This window comes from Ovis aries, chromosome 22 (genome assembly GCF_016772045.2).
Source record: "Ovis aries strain OAR_USU_Benz2616 breed Rambouillet chromosome 22, ARS-UI_Ramb_v3.0, whole genome shotgun sequence".
NCBI lineage: Eukaryota > Metazoa > Chordata > Mammalia > Artiodactyla > Bovidae > Ovis > Ovis aries.
The window spans coordinates 21,417,439-21,440,310 of NC_056075.1; the positions used below are offsets into that span (position 1 = coordinate 21,417,439).

Genomic DNA, 22,872 nt, shown 5'->3' on the forward strand with positions numbered 1-22,872 from the left:
CCTCCTCCCGAAGATTCTGAGACCTCACTGGCTAGCCCTATTCATGGTTGGCCAGTCAGAGGGATCTGGCCTGGGACCAGAGGGGCGGGAGGTAGGGCTGTGCTCCTAGGCAGTCCAGGAATGGATGGGGAGTGACAAGGCTAAGTGAATGAGATAACACCTTTTTTGTTGAGGAGTAAAAGTCATTTTTATTAATGATTCTCCAAGTGGTATGTGCTTCTTGTACAAAGCCTGGATCATATGGAAAAACTTAGATGAGAGGTGAAGCATTTGCTCATGATCAGGGAGTAATCACTGTTACCCTGTGGGTGGCTCTCCTGGTCAAGGTGATCTTTGGTCTTACAATTCTCTTCTTTTGCATGGAGTTCAGGGGCCCACTGCTGGAGCCCTGCTTGTGGGCTGGACCGGCAGATACTGCTACTCGTTGCTGCTCAGGCCACAACTGTCCACAGGGGCTTTCCGTGTGCCAGGCTCCCTGGTAGAGCCTGGTAGATATGCCCTTGATCTAGCCATTTACCCTCGTTTAACCTGCACTTCAGTTACTTTGAACCTTAGTTTCCTCACCAGTAAAAAGTGAAAGTTGCTCAGTCGTGTCCAACTCTTTGCGACCCCATGGAGTAGCCCACCAGGCTCCTCCTTCCATGGAATTCTCCAGGCAAGAATGCTGGAGTGGATAGACTTTCCCTTCTCCAGAGGATCTTCCAAACCCAGGTCTTCCACATTGCAGGCAGATTCTCTACCATCTGAGCCACCAGTAAAAAGGGGCTTATAATCCCTAGCTATCTTAGAGAGTAGTTGCTGCTGCTGCTGCTAAGTCGCTTCAGTCTTGTCCGACCCTGTGCGACCCGATAGACGGCAGCCCACCAGGCTCCCCCGTCCCTGGGATTCTCCAGGCAAGAACACTGGAGTGGGTTACTGTTGCCTTCTCCTAGAGAGTAGTTAGGAAGCCCAAATAACATGAGGTCTACGAAAGCTTTTTGTTAACTGCTAGGCAAATATGAAGCGGTCAGAGAAGACGATACAAGCCTTTGTTCCCTTTGAAAGAATAATCTGCGTCAAAGTTTTAACTCAGCAGTTTGTTTAATTAATTTATTTATATGCTGCCTCATTCTGGAAACGACTTACGGGAGCTCACTCTCCTTCAGATATGCTATGGCTCATGCCAGAGTGGACACGGCACTTGAAATGGGCTCCAGTTCTGAGAGTCCTGCTGCCTCGTAGTGTGACCTTGGACTGGTCACCTCCCCTCCCCCACTTCACCGCCCACCCTGCTGGTTTTTATTACCTTAAAATGAGGAGTTTGGACCAAGTGTCCCCTCATCATTCTTCGTACAGTCTGGGCTCAGCAGCTCATAGGCTGTAGCTTCAGTGTAGGGAGGGTGCAAATCAGGAAAGGGGGGATCCTGGGAGGGACACAGCGGCCTGGATGGGGTCAGGGGCCCCTCAGCTGGGTCTCCTGGGTTTGGAACCCGGGCAGCAGAATGAAATGATGTGGAGGGCAGGCTCTGGGTTCAAACAGACCCGAATTCAAATCCCAGCTCATTTACCAGCTGCATGGCCTTGGATAAGCCACTTAACCTCTCTGCCTTGGTTTCCTTTTTTAAAAAGTGTTTTTATTTTTGGCTGTGCTGGGTCTTTGTTGCTGCTGCTTGCAAGCTTTCTCTGATTGTGGTGCATGGGCTTCTCATTGAGCTGGCTTCTCTTGTTGCTGAGCACCAACTCTAGAGTGCAGGCTCAGTAGTTGTGGCTCACAGGCTTAGTCTCCCTGAGGCAAGTGGCATCTTCCTGGACCAGGGATCGAACTCGTGTCCTCTGCATTGGCAGATAGATTCTTCACCACTGGACTACCAGAGAAGTCCCATCCTTATCTTTAAAAGAGGTATCGCAGCATCTACCTTGCAGGTTGTTGGGAGGATTAGATGGTGGGTTGAACGGAACAAGCTCTCGGTGCTGTGAGCTGCTAATGGATGGTGGCTGAGCAGGGACAGCAGAACAGGGCTGAACCCTCCACATACTGAGACCAACAAGTGCAGGGTGTCCCCTCAGGGGAGGGGGCAAGGTTACTAAACCTTCAGCAACCACATTTTCCAACTTCAGTCTGAAAGTGGGGCCTAAGAGTGGAAAAGGATATTGGAAATCAGAATTGCTCCAGAAAGCCCAGAACGTGTGGCATCATACTCCTGCCCTCTTCTTGGAGCCCTGGCAAGGCTTGGGCTGGTTTTCCCATCAAGATGAAGGCTGAGGGCCCACTGTGTCACCTAGGGAAGGGCTTCTCTGGAACCAGAAATGAGCAGGTATACCTGCTTTATCCCACACCTTGTGACCAAAGCCGTGGTGTGGGGAGTCCAACGTAAGGGCCATCTCTGGGCCCTGTTCTCAAGCAGCCTCTGCCGGCTGCCTTAGATGACATCTGCAGCTCTGAGGTCAAGTTTCACTCTTAACTGGGAACACGGCATGCTCTGTTTCTTGGACAGAGGTACTGTAGGTGGGCAGGAAGGTGTTGGTGTGAGTGGGAAAGGCCTCCATGGACCAGAGTTGATGCTGTTGGAAGTTAACAAGCAGTGGAGCGGGTGAAGAATGTGTGTGTCAGTGCAGGGGCCTGCTGTGGGCTTCTCACATCCTCTGACACCTGGGGCTGCATGGGACTTGCCTGACAAGTGACTGGATGTCCTGGGATGCCAAGTCAACCAGGTGGCTGGTTCAGAGACCTTCTGCCAGGGGTCTGGCTTTGAATGCTACTCAGGAGAGCCTCATTCATGCATTCATTCATTGAGTACCAACTCTGTGCCCAGCGCCGTGCCTGGCACTGTAGCTATAGAGATGCACTAGTCATGGTTCCTGCCCATGGGGAACTCCCAGCCTGGCTCCTTGGTGAGGTGGATGCTAATTACTTTCCTTCTTGCTCACTCTTCAGCCCAGATTAAGACTTGCTTCTGCCTCTTCCTCCATGTTTGCCCCAGAGAGCTGTCCAGTGCCTGGGCCTGGCAGTGTCTCCTAGCCCAGCCCCACCCTTCCCCCGATGGCACCTCTGAGACTCCACCCTTGGGAAGGCCCACCCAGGCCCTCTTTCTCCACGTCCTGAGGATGCATCCCCGCCAGCTGGAGGCACTGGCAACGGCTTCATGTTCTCTTCCTTTTCAATTCTCTTCTTCCATGGTCTCTGTTCTTCCTCTACGCTCTTCTTCTTTCCTCCTCTGCCCTCTACCCTCCAGCCCCACCCCTACCCAGGTCCTGGACTGTGCTCCTCATCTGGATCCCCGGGCTTCCTGGAAAGCAGAGCCCGCTGGGCTCATTCCTACGGCAAGTGGGCAGATGCCCTCAGCACAGCCTGTGCTTCTCTAGGCATCTGCTGCGGGAAGCTTCTTCCCTTTCTTCCTCTCTTTCTTTCTGCCCTGTCTCTGCCTCTGGCTTTCCTCCTTCACTGAGCTTCCTCCTCCTTGGACCTCTGAGTCCAGGCCTCCTTGCCTGCCTCCCTTCTCAACCCTTCCTCCTGCCTTTGCTCCAGCCTCCCTTCTCTAGCCGAGGGAAGGGTACCACCCTGGTCTCTGAGGAGAGCCTGTGGGCCCACGGGCTGACCTGGGGGACACTGCCTCCCTGTCTCCCACCAGTGATGCCACTGTCCTCTCCCTGCCCCCTGTGACTTCCCACCCTGTTCCCCACAAGTGTCTTTGTGCTCCTCCGCCATTCATCCCGACTGCTGCCTTTCCCACTCCCTGTCACCTTCCTTCTCCTTTGGGGGGTCTCCTCAAGCCTTTGGCAGCCTCATGCCTCCATCACCCTGGTTTGCTTTTCTGCCCTTCTGGCACCTTCTGTCTCTTCCCCACCCCCCCCCCCTTCCCTCTCCCCTTCTCCTTCCCAGTCTCCCCGCCACGTCTTCCAGGAGCAGCCTTCCTTTCACCTTTCTTTCCTCCCTCCCCTTTCTGTGGCTGCCTCTGTAACCTGTCTTATCACCAGGGCCTGAGTATACGAAAAAAAATAAATAAATAAAAAGGTCAGTGAGTGGAGGGAGCAGCAATAACCCCTAAAACAGTACTATCAGTGGAACATGATTGATCAATTGAATTCCATAGCGGCTGAAAAATGTGGGATTAAGTAGTGTATTATACGCACAATGAGTTGAGGCATGATGTTCATTTCAAGTTCATTTCGCCGGCCTCTGCCACCAGATCAGGCAATCAATAGGGGCAGCAGATATCATATATCACCTCTCTGCGGGCTGGGGAGAGAGCACCATAATCTCTCGCAAATTTAGAGTGACAGATTTGTCAAGATCTGAAGGGCCCCTGAATAAATGAAGGAAAAGAGACTCCTCCAGCCAGTGACCTAAGGACAAAGCTTCAGTTTAGCTCCTACATACACACACACACATACACACACACACACGGGCTGAGCCAAGCCACACACAGGCATATACACAAATCTACAGAGAGGCATAGTATGAGTCTCACTGCACATAGCACACACCTATGCATATAGCATGTGAGGCTGTGTTCACAGACAAATGCACGTGACTCCCCAGGACCCATTGGTGACCCTGGAGTAACCACACACAAAGACACTCACTGTCTCCCTGTGCCCTGACAGAAAGGCTTCCCACAAAGGTAGGACTCCAGCAACAGAGGATTAGACACAATGAAATGTGCAGATATTGATAGCTCCAAGGGATGGCCTTAGGATGATGGCACATCCTTGAAAGAGAAGATGCACAGGAGAAACATAGGGATGTGGGCTCACGCTCCCTGTGCAGTCACACCCGTACACACACACCTGTTCAGAAAGGTTCTTGTGTGTATATGTGTACAAATGCATGCATATACACAGAAGATACACAAAAGGGGAAAATAAATACGTCACCATCTAACTCAGATAGAGAGAAGCACACACTCCCTCTAAGACAGAAAAGCATTCCAGAGGCTTACACAGAAAAAACACAACAAGTTTTGTGGCCTTAGGAACATAGGGAACATAGAAAATATCATTCATGCTGTCCCTGTGTCTGTCTGTTCACCTCAGACATCATCCTGTTCTCCATTTCTCTCTCTTTCACACACACACACACACACACACACACACACACACACACACACACAACCACAACACACTTTCTTTGCTTTCCCACCCCCTCCAGGATGGAGTGAAGACAGGAAGTCCCATTAGGAAAGCAGATCCCCTTGCTACATCTGGGAGACCAGCAAGAGACGATGGTTGCAGGTTGAGGTTAATCAATATGTAATATTTTCTATGGTCTCCTGAATGATACTGTATGGTGTTACTGTATATAATGCAATATTGATTATATCATATTGTATAATCACCTATAAACTGATATATATAACAGTCCCAGAGGAACACCTTGGGGCCTCCAGCATGGCTGGCCCCAGGCCCAAGACTCCCCAGCTGGTTTCAGGGTGAGGGAAGCAAAGGAGAGGCCAAGCGGTGGCTGCAAGGACCCAGCTTTGGGCCCGGGGAGTGGCGGGGCAGGGGTTCGGGGAATGCGGGCAGAGCAGGTGCTTGGCCCACTGTGCACTCTGAAAACCCCCGCGGGTCAGATGGAGAGGGCAGGGCCAGGGAGGCAGCGGTAGCCGAGTGGTGGGAGGAGCCGGGAGTGGGCGCTCTGTGGTGCTGTCCTGGTATTTCAGACCTGGGGTGGGTCTCAGCTCTCTGTGGAGATGGCAGGAGGAACCAAATGGCCAAGGAGCAGGCCTCTGACAGAGTTTAGCCAGAGCCCAGGTCAAGGACAGAAGCTGAGAGGGGGTTGCCTCAGAGCACAGCAGCATCTGCAAGGACCCGGGCTTCAGTCTCTGCCTGAGTCGCATTTCCTGGCTCCCTGCCACCTGCCTTCCTCCTGCTCCAGTCTCAGGCCTGGCCCAACGTAAGAAGAGCGCCTCTGCTGGGCCCCGAGTCCCTCCTCCCTCGGTGGTGAAGTTAATTACTTCACCCAGTCTCTGCGTTACACTCAGCCTCGGAGATTTGATGATTTTCCACCCTTGGAGTCAGTGGAACTGAAATTCATCTCAGAGCCAAGTTCAATTCTCCACAGGCTCAGTAATGCTGGCCTGAGACAACCAGCTCCTCCTCCCAGGCTGACCAAGGGCTGAGGCACAGGAGGGGTTTAGGGGAGACAGGTCCTGAGGAGACGGTGCCCAGGAGCCCCTCTGGCTCCCCCACCTCTGCCTAGTCCTTCCCACCCCCACCCCCAGCTGTGACAACTTCCCTTTGTCTTCCCAGGTCGTTCTGGGGCGCTGGCTCCCTCAGTCAGGACTCTGACGCATGGCCAGCCCCTGGGTCAGCCCCTCAAGCCTCAAAACTGGGTGTAGGAGTCCTAGAAGCGGTGCAGAGCCCCAGGGGCCCAGCCAAGTGCCCACCCCTTTGCCCACTGCTTTGCTCTGTGCCTCTGCTCACCTGCGCTCACGCCCCGAGTATCCCTGTGTCCTCCAGATGTGTCCGAGGGCTCAGTCCCCAATGGAGACTCCCAGAGTGGCGTGGACAGTTTGCGGAAGCACTTGCGGGCCGACACCTTTACCCAGCAGCAGCTGGAAGCTTTGGATCGGGTCTTTGAGCGTCCTTCCTACCCTGACGTCTTCCAGGCATCAGAGCACATCAAATCAGAGCAGGTGAGGAAGGAGCTCTCCACTTGGAGAAGAGAGAGGGACTGGGCAGAGCAAGGCTTCTGGAGCACATGCTCGCAGGTTGGCCAGGTGCACGCCCAGCATCACATGTGCTGCCTGTAGGTGTGCCGTGTGTGCGCCCTGTAAGCACCCTCACACGAGGACATTATCACAAAGCTGAGAAAATCATCGTGGTATGTGGCAGTTAGAAGGCGTGAGTTCTGGGTGCAAGCATCGCCGTAGGCGAGTCTTACCCCCTCTCAGTTTCAGCCCCATCCTCAGGTTCCCTGTCTCTAGACAGAAAACCTGACAGGTCGCTTCCAGCCCTGCATTCCAGCCCTGCTCCTGGCATAGGGGATTCAGGAACACCCCTTGCCTAAATGCCCCTAGAGTCCTACAGAAAGTCTGAGGAAGCCTGGATGCTATTCTTGCCCCAGGAGGTGTCAGGAAGAGAGCCCAGTGCCTGCCTCCTACTCCCTCACCCGGCTGTCCATCGTGACCCCAGACAGGCTGACAGCCCACCCCTCAGACCCAGTACTTCCCACAGATGCAGAACAACCCAGAACAACCCAGAACACCCCAGCACAATACACAAAACACATCTCCTAACTCCTGACATTTACCTGTGTGCATGTGTTCACAGACAATCCACCACCCACCTGCTCTCTCCCCACCCCTTCCCCCACAGCCCATCAGCCAGTTGCTGTGCCCTCCCCAAGATCACCAAGTCAGCACCCCTCCATGCCCGCCTTCACCCAGAAGATAGGATAGCCCCCCGCCCCCTGCCGCACGTGCATGCTCCGACACGGGAGCACACACGCATTCTCCCCACACTACGGCCCAGGCCAGGCCCACAGCGAGCACAACACAGCCTGCCATGTTTGCACACTCAGCACACACCCGCACACAATGCACACGCACAGCCCTACAGACTCTGCACGGCACAGTTCTACTTGGGACTCCAACAGCTCTCAGCCATTCGCCTTTCTCCCCGCCCGTCCTTTTATCCCATAAGCTGTTTGTCTTCATAAAACAAAAATCAAAAGTCTTTTTAAGGTGCCCTGAGCCATAAACCAACAAAGGAGGAGCCGGCCGAGGCGGGCGGCTTGGTGCACCCTCCCCGAGTCCCCGGCTGTATTACAATGAATAACCTTTATTTACTTTCATTAGACTATTAAACACCAGCACAGTCATTTTTCCCCCTGAAACTCGGAGCAGGGCCCATAAAGCAAATCCGAAGCCTAATTGAGTTCATTTTAATTTCTCTCCGATCACAGCGAATTACTCTGGTGATAAATCAGGGGGCAGCTTCACCCCCAGTAGAAGGCCTAATTTGCAGCTAATTACAAAACTGATTTCTACAGGAAGATCAATACGAGAAGGAATTGGAAATGACGAGGCAATCCTGTCCAGCCAAGGAGGGGAGGGGGTCCTCTGGGGGGGGCCAGGAAGCGGAAGAGAAAAAAACGGACCCGAAAGCGCAGAAAATCAGTTTTAATTTAACGTAATATTAATCAGAGCAACTTTTCCTGCTTTGTGCGGGCTCCTGGTCGGCCCAGCTCTGGGGTCTGGCTTGGCGGTAGCTGCAATAAAAAGGCAATTACCGGAGTGTTTCAGGCAGGACACCCTTTCAGAGTCAATGACTGGCCCCCTCCCACCCTTCTGTTAGCCATGTGGACTCTCCCCCTCCCCAATTTCATACCCCAGTGCACAGGCAGAGAGCGAGGGGCCCGTGAGGCTGTCTTTGTTTGTTTTTAAAAAGGGGCGCCAGCACCCGATCAGTGGCTCAGCAGTGCCAGGCTGGAGGCCCCACTAGGCCCTTCCCCCCAGCTCCTGCCTCTGCCATCACATCAGGGTTCATCTCCCCTCCCTGAGACGCCCTACCCCCAGGCACCTGAAAATAGCCCTGGCCTCTTACCAGGGGGTTTCCCACTGCTACCCCTCGCCCTTGGGGGCTTCTTAAGCAGGAGAGGCTACAGAGAGGTCAAGGGTGCTTGGATACCCACCAAGAATGGATGGGCTGCCCCTCAACTTCCCAGAGTCAGGTCTGCCTCCCCCCACACACAACTCTGCATCATCCCTTGAGCCCACCCCTCCCACCCTCCCCGCCCTCTGCCTGGCCAGCTCCTTCCACCCCATCTGGGAGGGCTCCCCGTCCCTCCTCCCCATCTGCACACCGAGGCCTCTCTCCGCATGTGTGCGTCAATAGCGAGCTGTCTCTTTTCTCTCTCCTCCCAGGGGAATGAGTACTCCCTCCCAGCCCTGACCCCTGGGCTTGATGAAGTCAAGTCGAGTCTATCTGCATCCACCAACCCCGAGCTGGGCAGCAACGTGTCAGGCACGCAGACATACCCTGTTGTGACCGGTAAGGGGGCTTCTAGGAGGGTGGGGAAACTGCTTTCAGTGGGGGCACCTCAGCCTATGCCATCTGGGGCCCAGTGTGACAAGTGGGCTCCCTGCCATGATCTCTGTAGAAAGAGCGAGTCTCCAAAAGCCAGGGCACTTCCTCAACAGATGTGTACAGATGTGGGAGAAAACACCATGGGCAGGCTCTCTGTGTGCTGCAGCCTGGAAAGGTCAAAGCCAAGAGGGGTTATAGCTGGTTCTGCCCATCCTTTTGCCTCTTTCTGTGCCTTTTTTTCTTGCCTCTACCAAGGTGGTGAGAATTATGAGCCTCTAGCTAGGATGTGCATGGGAGAAGGAGGGTAAATAAGCTAGGCCAGCAAGAATGGAGCCTGAGTGCCCATTCAGTGTTGAGCCTCCACACTCCCGTGTCCCCAAGTCCCCTGGAGGACCTGTGTCCCTCTCCTCTGGGCAGCCCGGGAGTGCCAAAATTGTGGCTTTGGGCTTCAGGGCATGGCATCCGGTTCTGTGGTAATAGATAAGCTCAATTTCAGCCTTCTCCAGCTTCTCAGAGACATCACTGAGACCAAGGCTTGATTTCAAGGCCAGACAGGGTCCCGTCCCTCCATGCAGGGGGCAGGGCACCTAATCCAGGTGGATGAAGAGCAGCAGAGGCAGCTAGAGGGGAAGAAGGCTGAGGTGCGGCGCAGTGGAAGGCCCAGCTGATGACACTCCTGGCCTCCGAGCTGCGGGCTGGCACTGCAGAAAAGGGTTTCCGGGCCAGGAAAGTGCCCAAGTGGGAGAGACACACATCGAGGTGTTATTAAAATTCACCTAATTATTCTGGAGACAATAAAGCCAATGTGCCGTTTGCTCCTTGGGAGAGAGAATGACTGAGAAGGGTCTCGGTGGGGATTGGGAGACGCTGAGGCATCACTTGCCGAGCAAGGCGAGCGGAGGTGGCATGGGGACCTGGCAGCCCAGCTGTAAGCAGCCAGCAGCAGAGATAGGGAGCGGGCTTGGCCCCACTGGAGGACAGGTTCCAACTTGGAGCTGTTCTGAACGCGCCTCCGGTCTGAGACGGGCTGCAAGCGGCCACCATCCTCCACCTCGGGGCTTGGGAGATCCCTGTTGCTTGCTGTTCCATAGTCTCCCTAAGGGATGTCCCAGTCCCACTGTTCCTGGCCTGGAGAGAGTTGAGCTCTTAGGCTAGGCAGTCAGAGTTTGAGTTCTGGACAGGCTTTTGGGCATGACAACCAAAATCTGGGTCAGGACACAGCACAGGACCCACTGGCCCTCAGCAGGAGACAGTCCATCGTCCAGTACAGAAGCTCTCTGAGCTGTGGGCGTTCCGACCCAAGGAAGAGTGATGGCCTAGGATGGGTCACGTTTCTTCTGATCTGCTGAGAGTTACAGTGGTCACTTCTTAAAGGTGGCCCACCCTAAGGCAGCAGCAAATCAGAGCCCAGGAGACTTCTCTAACCCCAGCTATGCTTCCCTGGGCCCAGGGCCACCATCCAGAAGGTAGAGGCTTCCTGGAGTAGAGAGAAGGCTCTCTGGGGCAGGGTTCCTACCAGAACTCAGGCTGGTGCAGAAAAGTGCCTCCACCTTGAGCATCCCCCCGCCCCCCTCCCCCCCATGGCCCTGGAACGGTCCCAGCTCAGCCTGGGAACATCTCCGGCTGATCCATCTGGATCCAAGTGTGAGAAAAGTTCATTTCAGACCCAGCTTGACATTCCCAGGTGGCAAGTTAGCACTAACATCTCAATCTGTATGCGACATTTCAATCAAGCGAGGAGTAACAAAAGCAGAACCATTAACATTCGGAGCTGTTCACCAGTGGTAATGACGGGGAAACTCGCTCAGAAACTGGAAATTACCAAAAAGAGAGAAGTGTGTAGAGAAGTGGGGGAGGGGCAATGGGAGGAGGTAAGGGGGCAGGGAATGATTTTTCTACACTTAGGCCAAGATCCAAGGTTTGGATTAATGGTGCCATTACCCAAGAAAGGGCTACAGATTATGCTCATTCTTAAAATGTTTTTGCTGGCAATTAAATGGCTGCAGTTATTGATCTTTGTTGATTTTATGTCCTCCTAATTTGCATAATCTATTAAAGATGAATGATTCATGATGTGTTTATTATGGGGACGAACAGAATTTGCTGGAGGTACTGTCAAGGTGAGAAACAGGGGAGTGCCCAGAGGTTTCCTGGACCATCTCAGGAGTTGGGTCCACCAGGTTGGCCTTCAGGCCAGGAGTTTGTGGGTAGTAGTGAGCAGTGATGTAAAGAGAGCGGACATCAGAGAGGTAGATTTCAGGTGAGTTTTTCTAGAAGGATCTTGGTATCTAGAACTGCGTTCCAAGCACCGCTTGGATACAGGAATGGCTTTTGGTGTATTTGAAAAAATTCCTCCCTAAGATTCTTTATGATTTTATTTGGTTGGAGAGTATGAGGGGCTTTGGTGGGGGCGGAAGGGGCTGGAGCTTTCCAGCAGGTGATTCTGGCCAGGTGTGTGCTCTGGGTGAGAGAGGGCATCCTGTGGGCACAGTCTGGCTTGAATGTGCTCAGGTGTTTGAGGAGCCCTCTTCACCTCCCATATCCTAAACTAAACCCCCAGCTCGTCTTCCTCCCAGGGGACAGGCAGCTGAGGCTGTAAACCTCTGCAAGTGAGTCCTAAGGAAACAGCTCAGGAAGCCCTAGCCCAACCCGACAAGCCAACCTTATTGATATTCCTGCCACCTCCTGGCACTAGAGGCTGATTTCAAACTTCACCAGCCACTTGATGCAGCTGTTCCACAAGGTCAGGACTGAGAAGCGAGAGGAACCTGGACTATTGTTTGGAGGGGAGAGTGGAGCCCAGTGGGCCAGGACACAGCTAATCACATTGCAAGCAAGGGTGGCTGCTGGAGGCTGGGGCTTGGCCCGAATGCCTCCCCTCCCCACCTTCCATCACGGAACCAGAGAGGGAGACGGATTTTTCTGGGTAGTGTTTGCAAGTTCTGCCGAGATTTTAATTTCACTGCATCACAACTCAGCAAGCTGCCAAGTCAAGCTGGTTATTTAAATTTATCACCCACTTTCCCTTCCGCCGCTGGGCCGCTCCAGCTCAGCAGCATCTCTTCTCTCCAGCCCACTGCTCTAGGCTGCTGGTCTGGAACAGAGCCGAGTCTCTCCTAAGTGATAAGGAAAAGGGGGCCAACAGGATGAGAGAGTGGGTGGGAGGCACTCTAGCCCCAGGCTTCCTCAGGTTGCCTGGCTGTGGCAACCCTCTACCACCTTCTTACCCTTTCAAAGGACCTCAGAGCAGGGCTGCCATCAACCCCTCAGTGGTCCCAAGGGCCTTTGAGTCAGGGCCTTTTCAGTGGGGACTCTGGTTCTGACTGTGTGCTGATGCCTCCAAGTCTCCCATCGCTGGTAGAAAAGAGCCTCTCTTTCCCATGCCCTCCTCACTGTGACTCCTCTTGTGTGCCTGGCCAGGTCTGCAGCTGCAGAAGAGTGTGAAGGGACCTTGGCAGTGATGTTGATCTGCAAGAGTAAGATGAATACTAGTTTCAGGATTCCCAAAGTCACTTGGAGATGCTTCTGAGCATTTAGAGAGTCCCTTTGCCTGGTGAAGATCCACCCTGATAATGAGAGCAGGTTCCCTGCACGGGAGCGCCAGTGGAGCAAGGTGGTGTGGGGGGAAGTCAGGGCTTGTGCAGCGGTTCTCCATGTTCACTCTATAACCTGAGGGATACACTGGGCCCCAGAGCTGCTGCCCTGAGTGAGTGAGCTTCACAGCCTCTGGTGAGGCTCACTGCTGAGCACTAGGGAGCTTTATGCAAGTGAAGTTCTCCCCACCCTCTTGTAAGTCCCAGGAGGTAACAGATGAATGAGATAGATGTCCAGAAACAAGGCAGGCTAAACTCACCAAAACACAGCTGGATAAATAACAATGAGAGTTGCTAGTATACAACCAAACCTCACCCTCTGGTATCAGAAACAGAGGGAGATTCAAACCCAGAGCAAAGTGTGAGAGGCCACACTGGAGGCCGACCCTAACTGGAGGAGGCTGGGGTTGTAACACACCAGGCAGAAAACATGATCTTGGGCCCCAGAGAAGCAGCAACTAGAACTGAGTATTCCCCTGAATAAATCAGGAACAAAGCAGGACAACACTGTCTATGAAAGGGAAACCACAGAGTCCTCCCAGGGCCCATGGAAACAAGTGAGGGCAAAGTAATGTCTCTACGAGAAGTGGAGACCCCAAGCCTAACCTGGAGTCCAAATTTACACCATGGGGATGTGGCAGAAACTCCCAGCTAAGAACTTACATACAAGTTTGTCCAGGATAGTAACCCACTCAGAAACCCCAGCAGGACAGGGGCAAATCTTCTTTGCAGAGACATTGTACAATCCAGAGGACATGGGACTCCCACAGAAACAAGTTCACCACTAAAGATGAGCTCGCTACAACAAATAACAGACCTCATATGAATATACAGACTATTATGAGGGAGAGTTAGTAGAAGCAATAAGCAGAACAATTAATACCCCCCAAGAATTAGAGATAATAACAATCCAGAACAATCCAAAAGCAACTATATAGTAAGCGTGTTTAAAATTCTAAAAATTATTTCTAAAAGTATGGGTGGGTGTGCTTAGTAACTCAGTCGTGTCCAACTCTTGAGACCCCATGGACTGCAGCTCTCCAGGCTCCTCTGTCCATGGGGATTCTCCAGGCAAGAATACTGGAGTGGGTTGCCATTTATTCCTCCATCTAAAAGTACATTTTGTGTTAATCACAGATCTTGATCTCACATCCCCTTCCTCACCACTGCTCAGCAACTAGTCAGGTAATAGTGACCTTAAAAAGGCAAAGAAGACACCTAGATTGTGTTCTCTGCAGACTCGGGGGCATGGAAAGAGAGGACCCCCAGGCACCCCTGAAAGTAGAGCCTGTTGCTTTCTTATCCAAGCTCCCATACTGCTCAGTCTCAGCAGAGAATCTTCCCTTTCAGAAAAATGTCTGAACATTGGACAGCTGTAGCAGGGACGGTCCATTCCTCCTTATGGGGAAATTTCTAAAAAGCCTTGTTAGCTTCCCCACCCTGGTGGGGATAAGCTGGTTTTATTCAAGAGCTCAGGGAAATATCTCTTGATGCCTAGAGACTGCAGCTCTGCAGGAACCTGTAGCTGAGATCTGGGAGGAGATGTGGATGCTGCCTAAGCAGGAAAACTGCCAGGGCAGGGGAGGGAGCAGAAGATGGGGTTCTTCTGGAAGCTGGTAAATTTGAGCAGAGGTGGAGGAAACCAGTAAGGCAAAGTTCAAAGAAAATCAGGGGCTGGCCCCTGGGGCCTAGAGAGAGTTGTGTGGGCTCAGCTTCTGAGGAAAGGTTGCAGACTATTAGAAGTTCAGCCTCCTTACCCACAGCTGGGATGGTGAGCGAAAGTGGCCTTTTAGCAGATAGAGGTGTGGACCCTGGGAAACCCTCCTCTTGCTCCAGGAGTCCTGAGGACCTCTAGGAAATGCCTCTTTCCTGTAGTTAACAACCCCCTTCCAATGTGACTGCATTTCCCTCCATAAAACAAACAGCTTAGCCCTTGGCCAGCCCCTTGGGGGAGGAGAGGGCAATAAAGGCTGAGAAATGTTTCTGAAGGAGGCTGGGAGTCTCCTAGCCTTGTCTGTCAGCTCAAAGCCCCTGATTAGCTAGAGGAATTTAGGGCACAGACATCAGAGTTTCTCTCCAACCTTGAAAGGAGAGGGCTAGGGCAACTTCAGACACAGAGCATGTCATAGAGCCCACTGCTATGGCGGCTGGATGAAGCCAAGAGGGCTTCTCCTCAGCTGAGAAGGCCCACTGATAAGAGGCTAGCCTCCTCCAAACATCCCTGAGGCCTCCAGACACATCCCCAAGGACCACCAGCCCCCAGACATCAACTCTGATTTAATTATGGGGGCATTTCCATAGCAATGAGACATTGACAGATAACGTGGGTGCTGTGGGTCTGCAGCCTAGGGAGTCATTGGATCAGGGCTCCTTCCCTTCCTCCTTCATCCAGTCCACCTCTAGAGGGAAAAAATATTTTCAATAAAAGTCATTAATTTACTCTAGGACTGAGAGAGTCAGGTCAAATTTGAACACAATAAAAGCTATACCACCCTAATCTCCAGCCCCAATTCTACACCCATGACTGTGCTCACCAGCTATCCCAGCAGTGATGGGCTGCCCTCTCCAGCAGGGTGCCTTGGACAAAAGCACCCAGGGCTGCTAATGGAGCCACTGAGGGAAGGGAGGCATGGGGAAGAGGAAGAAGTTATAAAGGGCTCTCTGGCATCTTAGCAAAGATGTATTTCTATGGGCTTCTAAGTTGAGCTCAAATTTGGCCCATTACCTTGGACTTCTCCTCTTGACTCGTCCCTTCATCTCCTCCTTCCATCCATGAGACCCAAAGGCTGAGCATGCCAAATGGACTGTATTTGGCCCTCCACAGCATGGTCTCACTGATTTATTTAGAGATCAAGGAGAGAGGACAGTTTGAATCTAAATCAAAATATTTTTGAGGGAGCAACAATCTTTATTTCAAATGCACATAGTAGCCAACTACAAAAAAAAAAGTGTTGCCTAGTAGAAAACTTCCCTGGGGACCTTCTGGGTGGTCCAGTGGTTTAAGACCCTATGCTTCTAGTGCAGGGGGCAAGAGTTAGGGCTCTGGTCAGGAAACTAGGGTCCTTCTGTATGCTGCATGACCTAGCCAAAAAAAGAGAGAGAAAAAACACTGTTTTCATGGTTAGCTGGGTTATAGGGAACCTTTCCGCTGCTGTAGATATTTAGAGACGCTTGAAGTGTCCCAAAGGAGAGTTCTCCAAAGGTGGGAAGAGGAACCCCCCAGCACTAAACCTATTTATTCCATTATTCGGTACTAAGAAGAAAAGGTTGGCTAAGTAAAAGTGAAGTCAGTCAACCCAGCCTTTCCTGAAGGACCAGAAACCCTAAATATTGGTGTCCCAGTGAATGTTATAGGTATGTATTGGCACCAAGGACTCAGAAATGTCCCTGGTGGTCTCGGAGTCACCTAAGTAAAAAGCCATTTCCCCTATAGAGCCAGTCACCCCAACAAGGTGACAGGAAGGCCCCCACCCCAGGGTAATCAGAACCCTTCCTTCCCAGGTTCTGAGCTGTAGCCTCAGGACAAACAAACCAGCACCTTTTCAGCCCTGAGCTTTGGGAGGCAAGTCCTGCCACTGTTGTTACTTCAGAAAGGCTTTGCACACCTTCAGCCTGAAATCCTCCCCTCTCCTCCTGCAGTCGGTGGAGTGCGGGAGTGGCTGGGGAGGGAGGAAATCTTGCAGTAGGCTGAGAGAGCAGCCTAATGCTCTGGCAGCTTAAGTGGCCGTTTTCCTTGGGATTAGGGTCTCACTTACACAGAGTGCCTGAAAAACACTGTGCTTTCAGGAAGGATTAGAGCTGACAATTCAGCGCTCTCAGAGAACAAAATAAAGCCAGAGAGGAACTGGGAGACCTGGAGCATCGAGAGACTGTGCAAACAGGCTTAACCTCTGCCCACCCAGCACGAGGGGCTGAGAGCCCATCAGCGAGCCTAGGCCCAGCCTCCAGAGTGCCAGCTCCTAAAGACTCCATTCTTCATTTGTGACTTGCTAGTGGAGCCAGAGAAGGTAGTAGCCTGGGGAAGTGAAAGAGGAGAGGACAGGGAAGTTGTCCCCTCTCTCTGAGCCTCACTTTCCTCCTCTGTAGAATGAGGGACTTAGACTAGAGGATAGTGAATTTCCCTTTCAGTCCTTTGAGAATGCGATTCTTGCCAGCACTCCCTGTCCTCCCAGGACCCTAAGGCTGCAGCTCCATCCATGGTCCAGCTGAGTTATAGCAGCACCTCTTGTGGGGCCCTGGGCCAGCAGGCTAGCGTGGCCCAGTCAGGGGCTGTGTGCTGGAAGAAGGGCAGTAGCAGCACAACTGGCTCTGTCCAGCAGGTTGGCTGTCAAGGTGCAGGCCTCATTCGCCCCACATAGCTGTGAGTGGCATCTCTGCCCAGGACACCCCAGGGAACAGAGGTCCAGCTATGGGTGGGAAGCCAGATTGGCTGGGAGAGCAACCGCCCTGAGCTGCAGAAACAGCCCCCTCTGCTGGAGCCCAGGGCAGGCCAACCTCCGGATGAGGAGCTATGGGGCCAAGGCAGAGCCTGGGGCTGGGTGCTCTCACACAGGCACCTCTGACCCCCAGGAGAAACCTTCTGGAGAATCTGGAAACCTGGGAAATCAAGAACAAAATGAAATAGGTAGAAATTTCTTCCCCTCTCCTATTAAAACATCTTTTACAGATTTAAAGTTGTTGCTTTGGTGTATTCTCTATAACTGGGATTGGTCCTAAAGTGATCATAATTGATGCAGTAAATGTAAATGTACAGTATATTTAGACAGTAATTACAAATTTAATAACTGTGTATTCTTGAAAGTATTATAAACGCTTGTGTCAAATGCAGGCACAGACTGCCAACCTTGAAGCAATCTAATGTCTTCATTTTCACTACCATATGAGAAGCAGACAAAACTTGAGGTTAGGATAGTAAAACAAGAGTTATGTTTTCTCCCCTTAGGGTCCTCCGTAGTGTCAAGTGGATAGCAAAAGTGCTCATTTTCAGAGAAAGATGCTGAGGGAAGGCATCTCTAAGCTCATTGAATATAACTTTTACTATATAAATCTGTGTCTAATAAGTCTTGTTGTCTTGCCATCACTAAATGGAAGCATCTGTGCTGCTTTGGTGGCTTCCTTTTTATTATTTCCTTGGTCTTCTGGATGCTGACATTTGTCTTACTTGAGATAAGCCTTCCTGTCTCTTCACATGTTATTCTACTGTTCTTTGTATGATCTGGTTTATCGCTACCATTCAAATAGTTTCAAACAAACCAGTGTCTTTCTTACTAACCAGTGTCTTTGGTCTTTTTTTTTTATAAACACTGCCTACTAATCTTTGAGTCATGAATACTTTTGAGAACATGATAAAAAGCCTTCTAAGTATGGCATAAGTATAACTGTGACATCTTATATATAGCTTTATATGGCCTCCCTAAAGCACATCAGTGATACCCTACAGGATCGGTGATCCCCAGTTTAAACACTTGCTGTAGAAAATGGAAGAACTTGAAATATGCAAGAAACAAGAAGTGATGCAATGTTCTATTGTAGGAAGGATTTGCTTAGCATAATCCCAGATTACTTTCCTGGACCAAATACCTATTTTCTGGGTCTACAGTAGTTGAGAATGTCATTCTGGAACCCATTTCCAAGGATACTGCTTGTTCTGTAGTCCAGGTTCTGTCATCTATGAGCTGTGAAATCTTGAACATAATACTTATCCCCTCTGAGGTTCAGTTTCTCATCTATAAAATGTGGATTTAAAAAACCAGATCAACACCATAGGTTGATATTGGGATTAAATGAGATAATATATAGAAAATATTTAGGACAACGCCTAGCATAATTAGTAGGTACTCAGTGAATGCTAGCTAGTCTAGGTGCAAGTAGAAACACAGCTCTGCCCTTGGATCTTAGAGCTGACAACATAGCATAAATTAACCAGGGACTGAAATTTTCTTAATAAAGCCTCACTTTGCTTTTCTCTGTACTTGTAAGAGGAACTGCGCTTAGTTTCTCCCAAACAGTTGATTTGATCTGGCCCATTTGGTAAGGAATGTCTGACAAAAGTGCACTGTCTGATTCAGATGTAGTGATTGCTGCAGAAATTGGCTTTAGAATCTTCAGGGACTTCTGCAGTTGAACTGAGAAGACATCCTCATCAAGTACAGTGCTTCTAACACTTCTGGGTACTTTAGATTCTCAACTACTCCTGTTTCTGGAAGAGCTTCTTTGTTTTTCAGAAAACTCTCAAAGGAGATTAATACCCAACCCCATGGAGTTTTACTGCAGACTTTCAGTGTCAATATTTTGTTCTTTGTGTCCTGTTTTTCTTGCCTTATCCTAATAACAGTGGTGACAATATGAGATCCTGCTTGTCAGAGGACTTCTTTTTCCTTTTCTTTGGTGCATTTGGGGAGGATCTCGCCTCATGTTACCATTGAAAGGCAGCGTGGTACAGACAGAGCTTCACGCTTTGTCATTTACCAGCTCTGCAGCAATAGGAAAGTCACAATGCTTCTCTGTGCCCCCATTTTCTTAACTTTAAAACAAGGAAGTGAGGCCCAACATCTCAAAGGCTCTTCCATCTTTAAAACTTTGTCATCTTAGGAAACAATTATCCAAAGAGAAATGCCCATCCTCTTATAATATGTGGGGTTTTATTCATGTATGATGCTTGGCACTGCTTTCATGTCTGTGGCATCATCAGAGAGCAAAGCAAATGTTTGACTGCTTCCTAAGTCTGTCAAATAATACATATTTTATAGCCACATATTCTTCTCGGAAGCTGTTTCCTCCTCTTTCTGCACTTTCGCCTGTTTGTTTGAAGAAGGTGGTTATGCTGTCATACAGTTTTAGAGTCCGTCTCCACTCCCGCTTGTCCATTCATCTGTAGTAATGCAAGGCCCCATCCTCTGTTGATTCTTCCTTGCACAGATTCCATTACCCATTCATATTCACTCACTGAAAGAGGCTTGCTCACAGAATGCTGCTGGGCAAACGGTATGATGGTCTTAGTAATTTGAAAACTTCCTGCAGTATGTGTTTTCCATTATTGACAATGGTGTTCCAGAAGGATATATGGCTCTGGCAAGAGTTTGGTCAATTTGCTCCTGCTCTTCAGGTGTCACCTGTGTGCTAATGAAGCCATTGAGAGTACTTTGTATGCAGTGGCTTATACCTTTGTTGGCTCAGGGGTCCTGAACAGGCACTTCTTGGTGGTGATACTGATGTTACAGAATCCAGGAGAGGAGAAGCACAGCTGTGTGCAGAACATCAGGAAGCTTTCTATGCTTTTTCCCCATCGTGGGTCTCTTATCTCACACTTCGAAAATATTTGAATAGCACTTCCCAGATTCAGTTTTTTAAAAATAGTATTTAGAAATGTGTCTCTCAATCAATAGTTCTATGGCTGGAAGCTGGATCATTTGCAAGAGAAAAACCCAGTGGAAATAAACATTGCATAGAGGTGCCTCCAGGTAGCTGGAAACACCTTTCTGGTTATCCCACATTTCCTCTTCTCTCCTGAAGCTAGGTAAGGTATTGTGTGACACAACCTTAGAGTACAAGGAATTTGTGTGTAACAAGCTGTGAGAACCATGCAGCTGAAAATCAAATTTCAAATGCATTTAAATTCCTGTTTATTGGGAAGAAGCGTCCTTTTCCTGGCTGTTTTGTGGCCATTAGGGTTGGAAGACCAAGAATTGGTCTTCTATATTCTTGTAGTTCAAAACCTCTGAAAGTGAACGTGAAGTCGCTCAGTCCTCTCTGACTCTTTGCGACCCCATGAACTGTAGCCTAGCAGGCTCCTCCGTCAATGGAGTTTTTCCAGGCAAGAGTACTGGAGCGGGTTGCCATTTCCTTCTCCAGGGGATCTTCCCGACTCAGGGATTGAACCCAGGTCTCCTGCATTGTAGGCAGATGCTTTTACCGTCTGAGCCACGAAAGCCTCTACATCCTCCCTAACTCTCCTCTATCTTGGGACTTTTTTGACCACAAAATGCCATATCACTAATCTCCCTAGGAATTGATAGATGTTGCTGACTTGTCTACTTCTGGTCCTCTCCACTGAGAGACAGTCAAGGAGGGTCATACATTTAGTTGACAATAGAAGTCAATGAAAGAAAACCCACAACAAAGCAAATATAGATTCTTCTATCTCTCTGGGAGTCCAAAGTGATCTCTGTTTGACAGTCCTACTCTTCAGTTTTGAAATGTAAGAGATTAGCTATGTTAGATAGGTAGAAAGCCTGTCATTCCATGGCATGATAAAGCTGACTCACAACATATGAGTCTCTCATTTTCATCATCCTACATAAATCTTTCATCATCTTATAAAAATTCCCTATAATCCATTATTTAAACTATTTGTACAGAAAAAGCAGATTTAAAATTTACATTTTGCTCAGCTTTTCCTGTCCAAAGGACACCAACGTATATGAAACAGAAAACAATATAACCCACCTGGAATTAAGTCCATTAATTAAGTCTATTAAATCCAATAGACTGGTAGAGAATTAATCAGTAAATTTTTATTGAGCATCTACCATATTTTCAACTGCAAGATAGATCAGAAGACAGGGTTTCATTATGATCTGTTTGAGGAAGCAAACAATAGGGCTGATGCTTTGTGAACTATAGTGACTGGTAAACCATGGAGGACAGAAATTATAGAAAAGTTCAGAAGAGAGAAAACTTCTCTGATAGAACAGTGGGGGTTTTAAGGCTTGAGCTGGAAAGAGAGGGAAATGATAGTAAGAAGAAAATAACATGGCAAAAGCAGAGATTTCGCAGCACCCAAGCCAGTGACAGCAGTCAAACTAAACCAGGAGGGGTGAGAATCACAGCTGAGAGAGCTGAGTGGGAAGAGTACAAGAGAGGCTTTGAAAGCCTGGTAGGCTTTAGACTGCCAGAGAGACGCTCAAACTATAGACTACAGAGAATCTGCAGTGGTTTTGCAAGGGAAGTGATGTGATGAAAGCAATGTTTCATGAGGGCTAACCAAGCAGCCACATGTGGGATAGACTGAAGAAGAATGTGGAAGCAAGGAACACAAATGCAGGGAATGGAAACAGGATGGATGTAATAGCCATTGCTAAGGAAAACCGATGGCACTTAGTGACTGACTTCATATGGCGAGGGGGTGGGAGCTATGTCAAGAACAGCTCCAGAGGTTTTGGTCTGATGGTCTTCAAGTGGGTCAGTAGAACTGACTGTGGGGAAGATGATCACTTTTTTTCCTGTCAGGTTTGAGGTTACAGTGGGACAGCTAATGAAAAGGTTCACAGGCAGCTGGGAATGCAAAGGCCTGACCTGTGTCTTTGTCTATTTAAGGAAGGATGAATCACTCAGATGTGTTAAGGTAGCAGTGAGGAAACTCACACATTTCAGGGAAGTTGGGGGTGAGGTCAACTTTAAGGGGAGAGTGTCAAGGAGAGAGAGAGAAGCGCTTTGGAATAGCCATCAGGAGGATGAGGTCTAGTGCCATCAATGAGAAGAAAGTGGGCCAGAGATGCATAGTTCTGTGATTTCTTCCAGCCACACCTCTTCCCAGGGTTGGACAGAGGCAATGGAGTGGGAGAGTGGCACTGGCTGAAGAGGAGACTAAGGGGAATATGGAGAGGAGAGATGGGACCTGGGACCCAGGAGACCATGAATGAGTCTCTAGGGCATGAAAGTATGGGAGTGGGCAAATTATTGTTAGAGACTGGAGCATGCTAAATTGCAAAGGAGGCAGTGACTGCTTATGGCAATGGAGGGGGTCTGCAAGGAAGGAAAGCCATTCAGGAACAGCTGTGTTCCAGAGATGTCTGTGGCCCATGGGTATCTCCCTCCGACTGGCATGCTTCGCCTTCACTCCTGGACAGTAGGAAAGCCCTTCCTCCCACTCTCCAGACTCTTAGCAACAGACACCTCCAGGGACAGACATCTAGCAGCTAGTGGGCAAAGCAGATTTTGCTCATTGAAACTTGGTCTAATCTTCTTGTACTGCTGGCTCAAAGCTCCTGATTTGCTTCGGAGATGGTTTTCTATTACTTAAATGTCAAAAACACTAACAGAAAAATAGCCCACTGGCCAGCCCCTGCTCTTCACACCCGCCAGGCCCAGCACCTGCAGCTTCACTTGGAGAGGACAGGGAATAACCATGAGCACCAGAGAGGGAAGAGCTGAGCAAGATGATAGAGGTTGTTTTTCCTACTGGAGAGATATAACTGAGTATCTCACCGGGAAGGAGGAGTAAAGCCAGGTCATCTCCCTCCCTTCTCCAACTGGGCTTGAGCTAGAAAGA

At 50.1% G+C, this 22,872-nt stretch overlaps 1 protein-coding gene across 12 annotated transcripts in view; it reads left to right on the forward strand.

Annotated features, from left to right (window-relative positions):
* Positions 1-22,872, forward strand: part of PAX2 (paired box 2) — a 91,303-nt gene that overhangs the window by 62,698 nt on the left and 5,733 nt on the right. For 6 of the 12 annotated variants that reach the window (XM_060404404.1, XM_060404406.1, XM_060404409.1 and 3 more), the window contains 2 exons: positions 6,439-6,614; positions 8,847-21,266. In XM_060404404.1, coding sequence (XP_060260387.1) covers positions 6,439-6,614; positions 8,847-9,317 — 647 coding nt within the window. In that variant the 3' untranslated portion in view covers positions 9,318-21,266. 12 annotated transcript variants of the gene reach the window in all.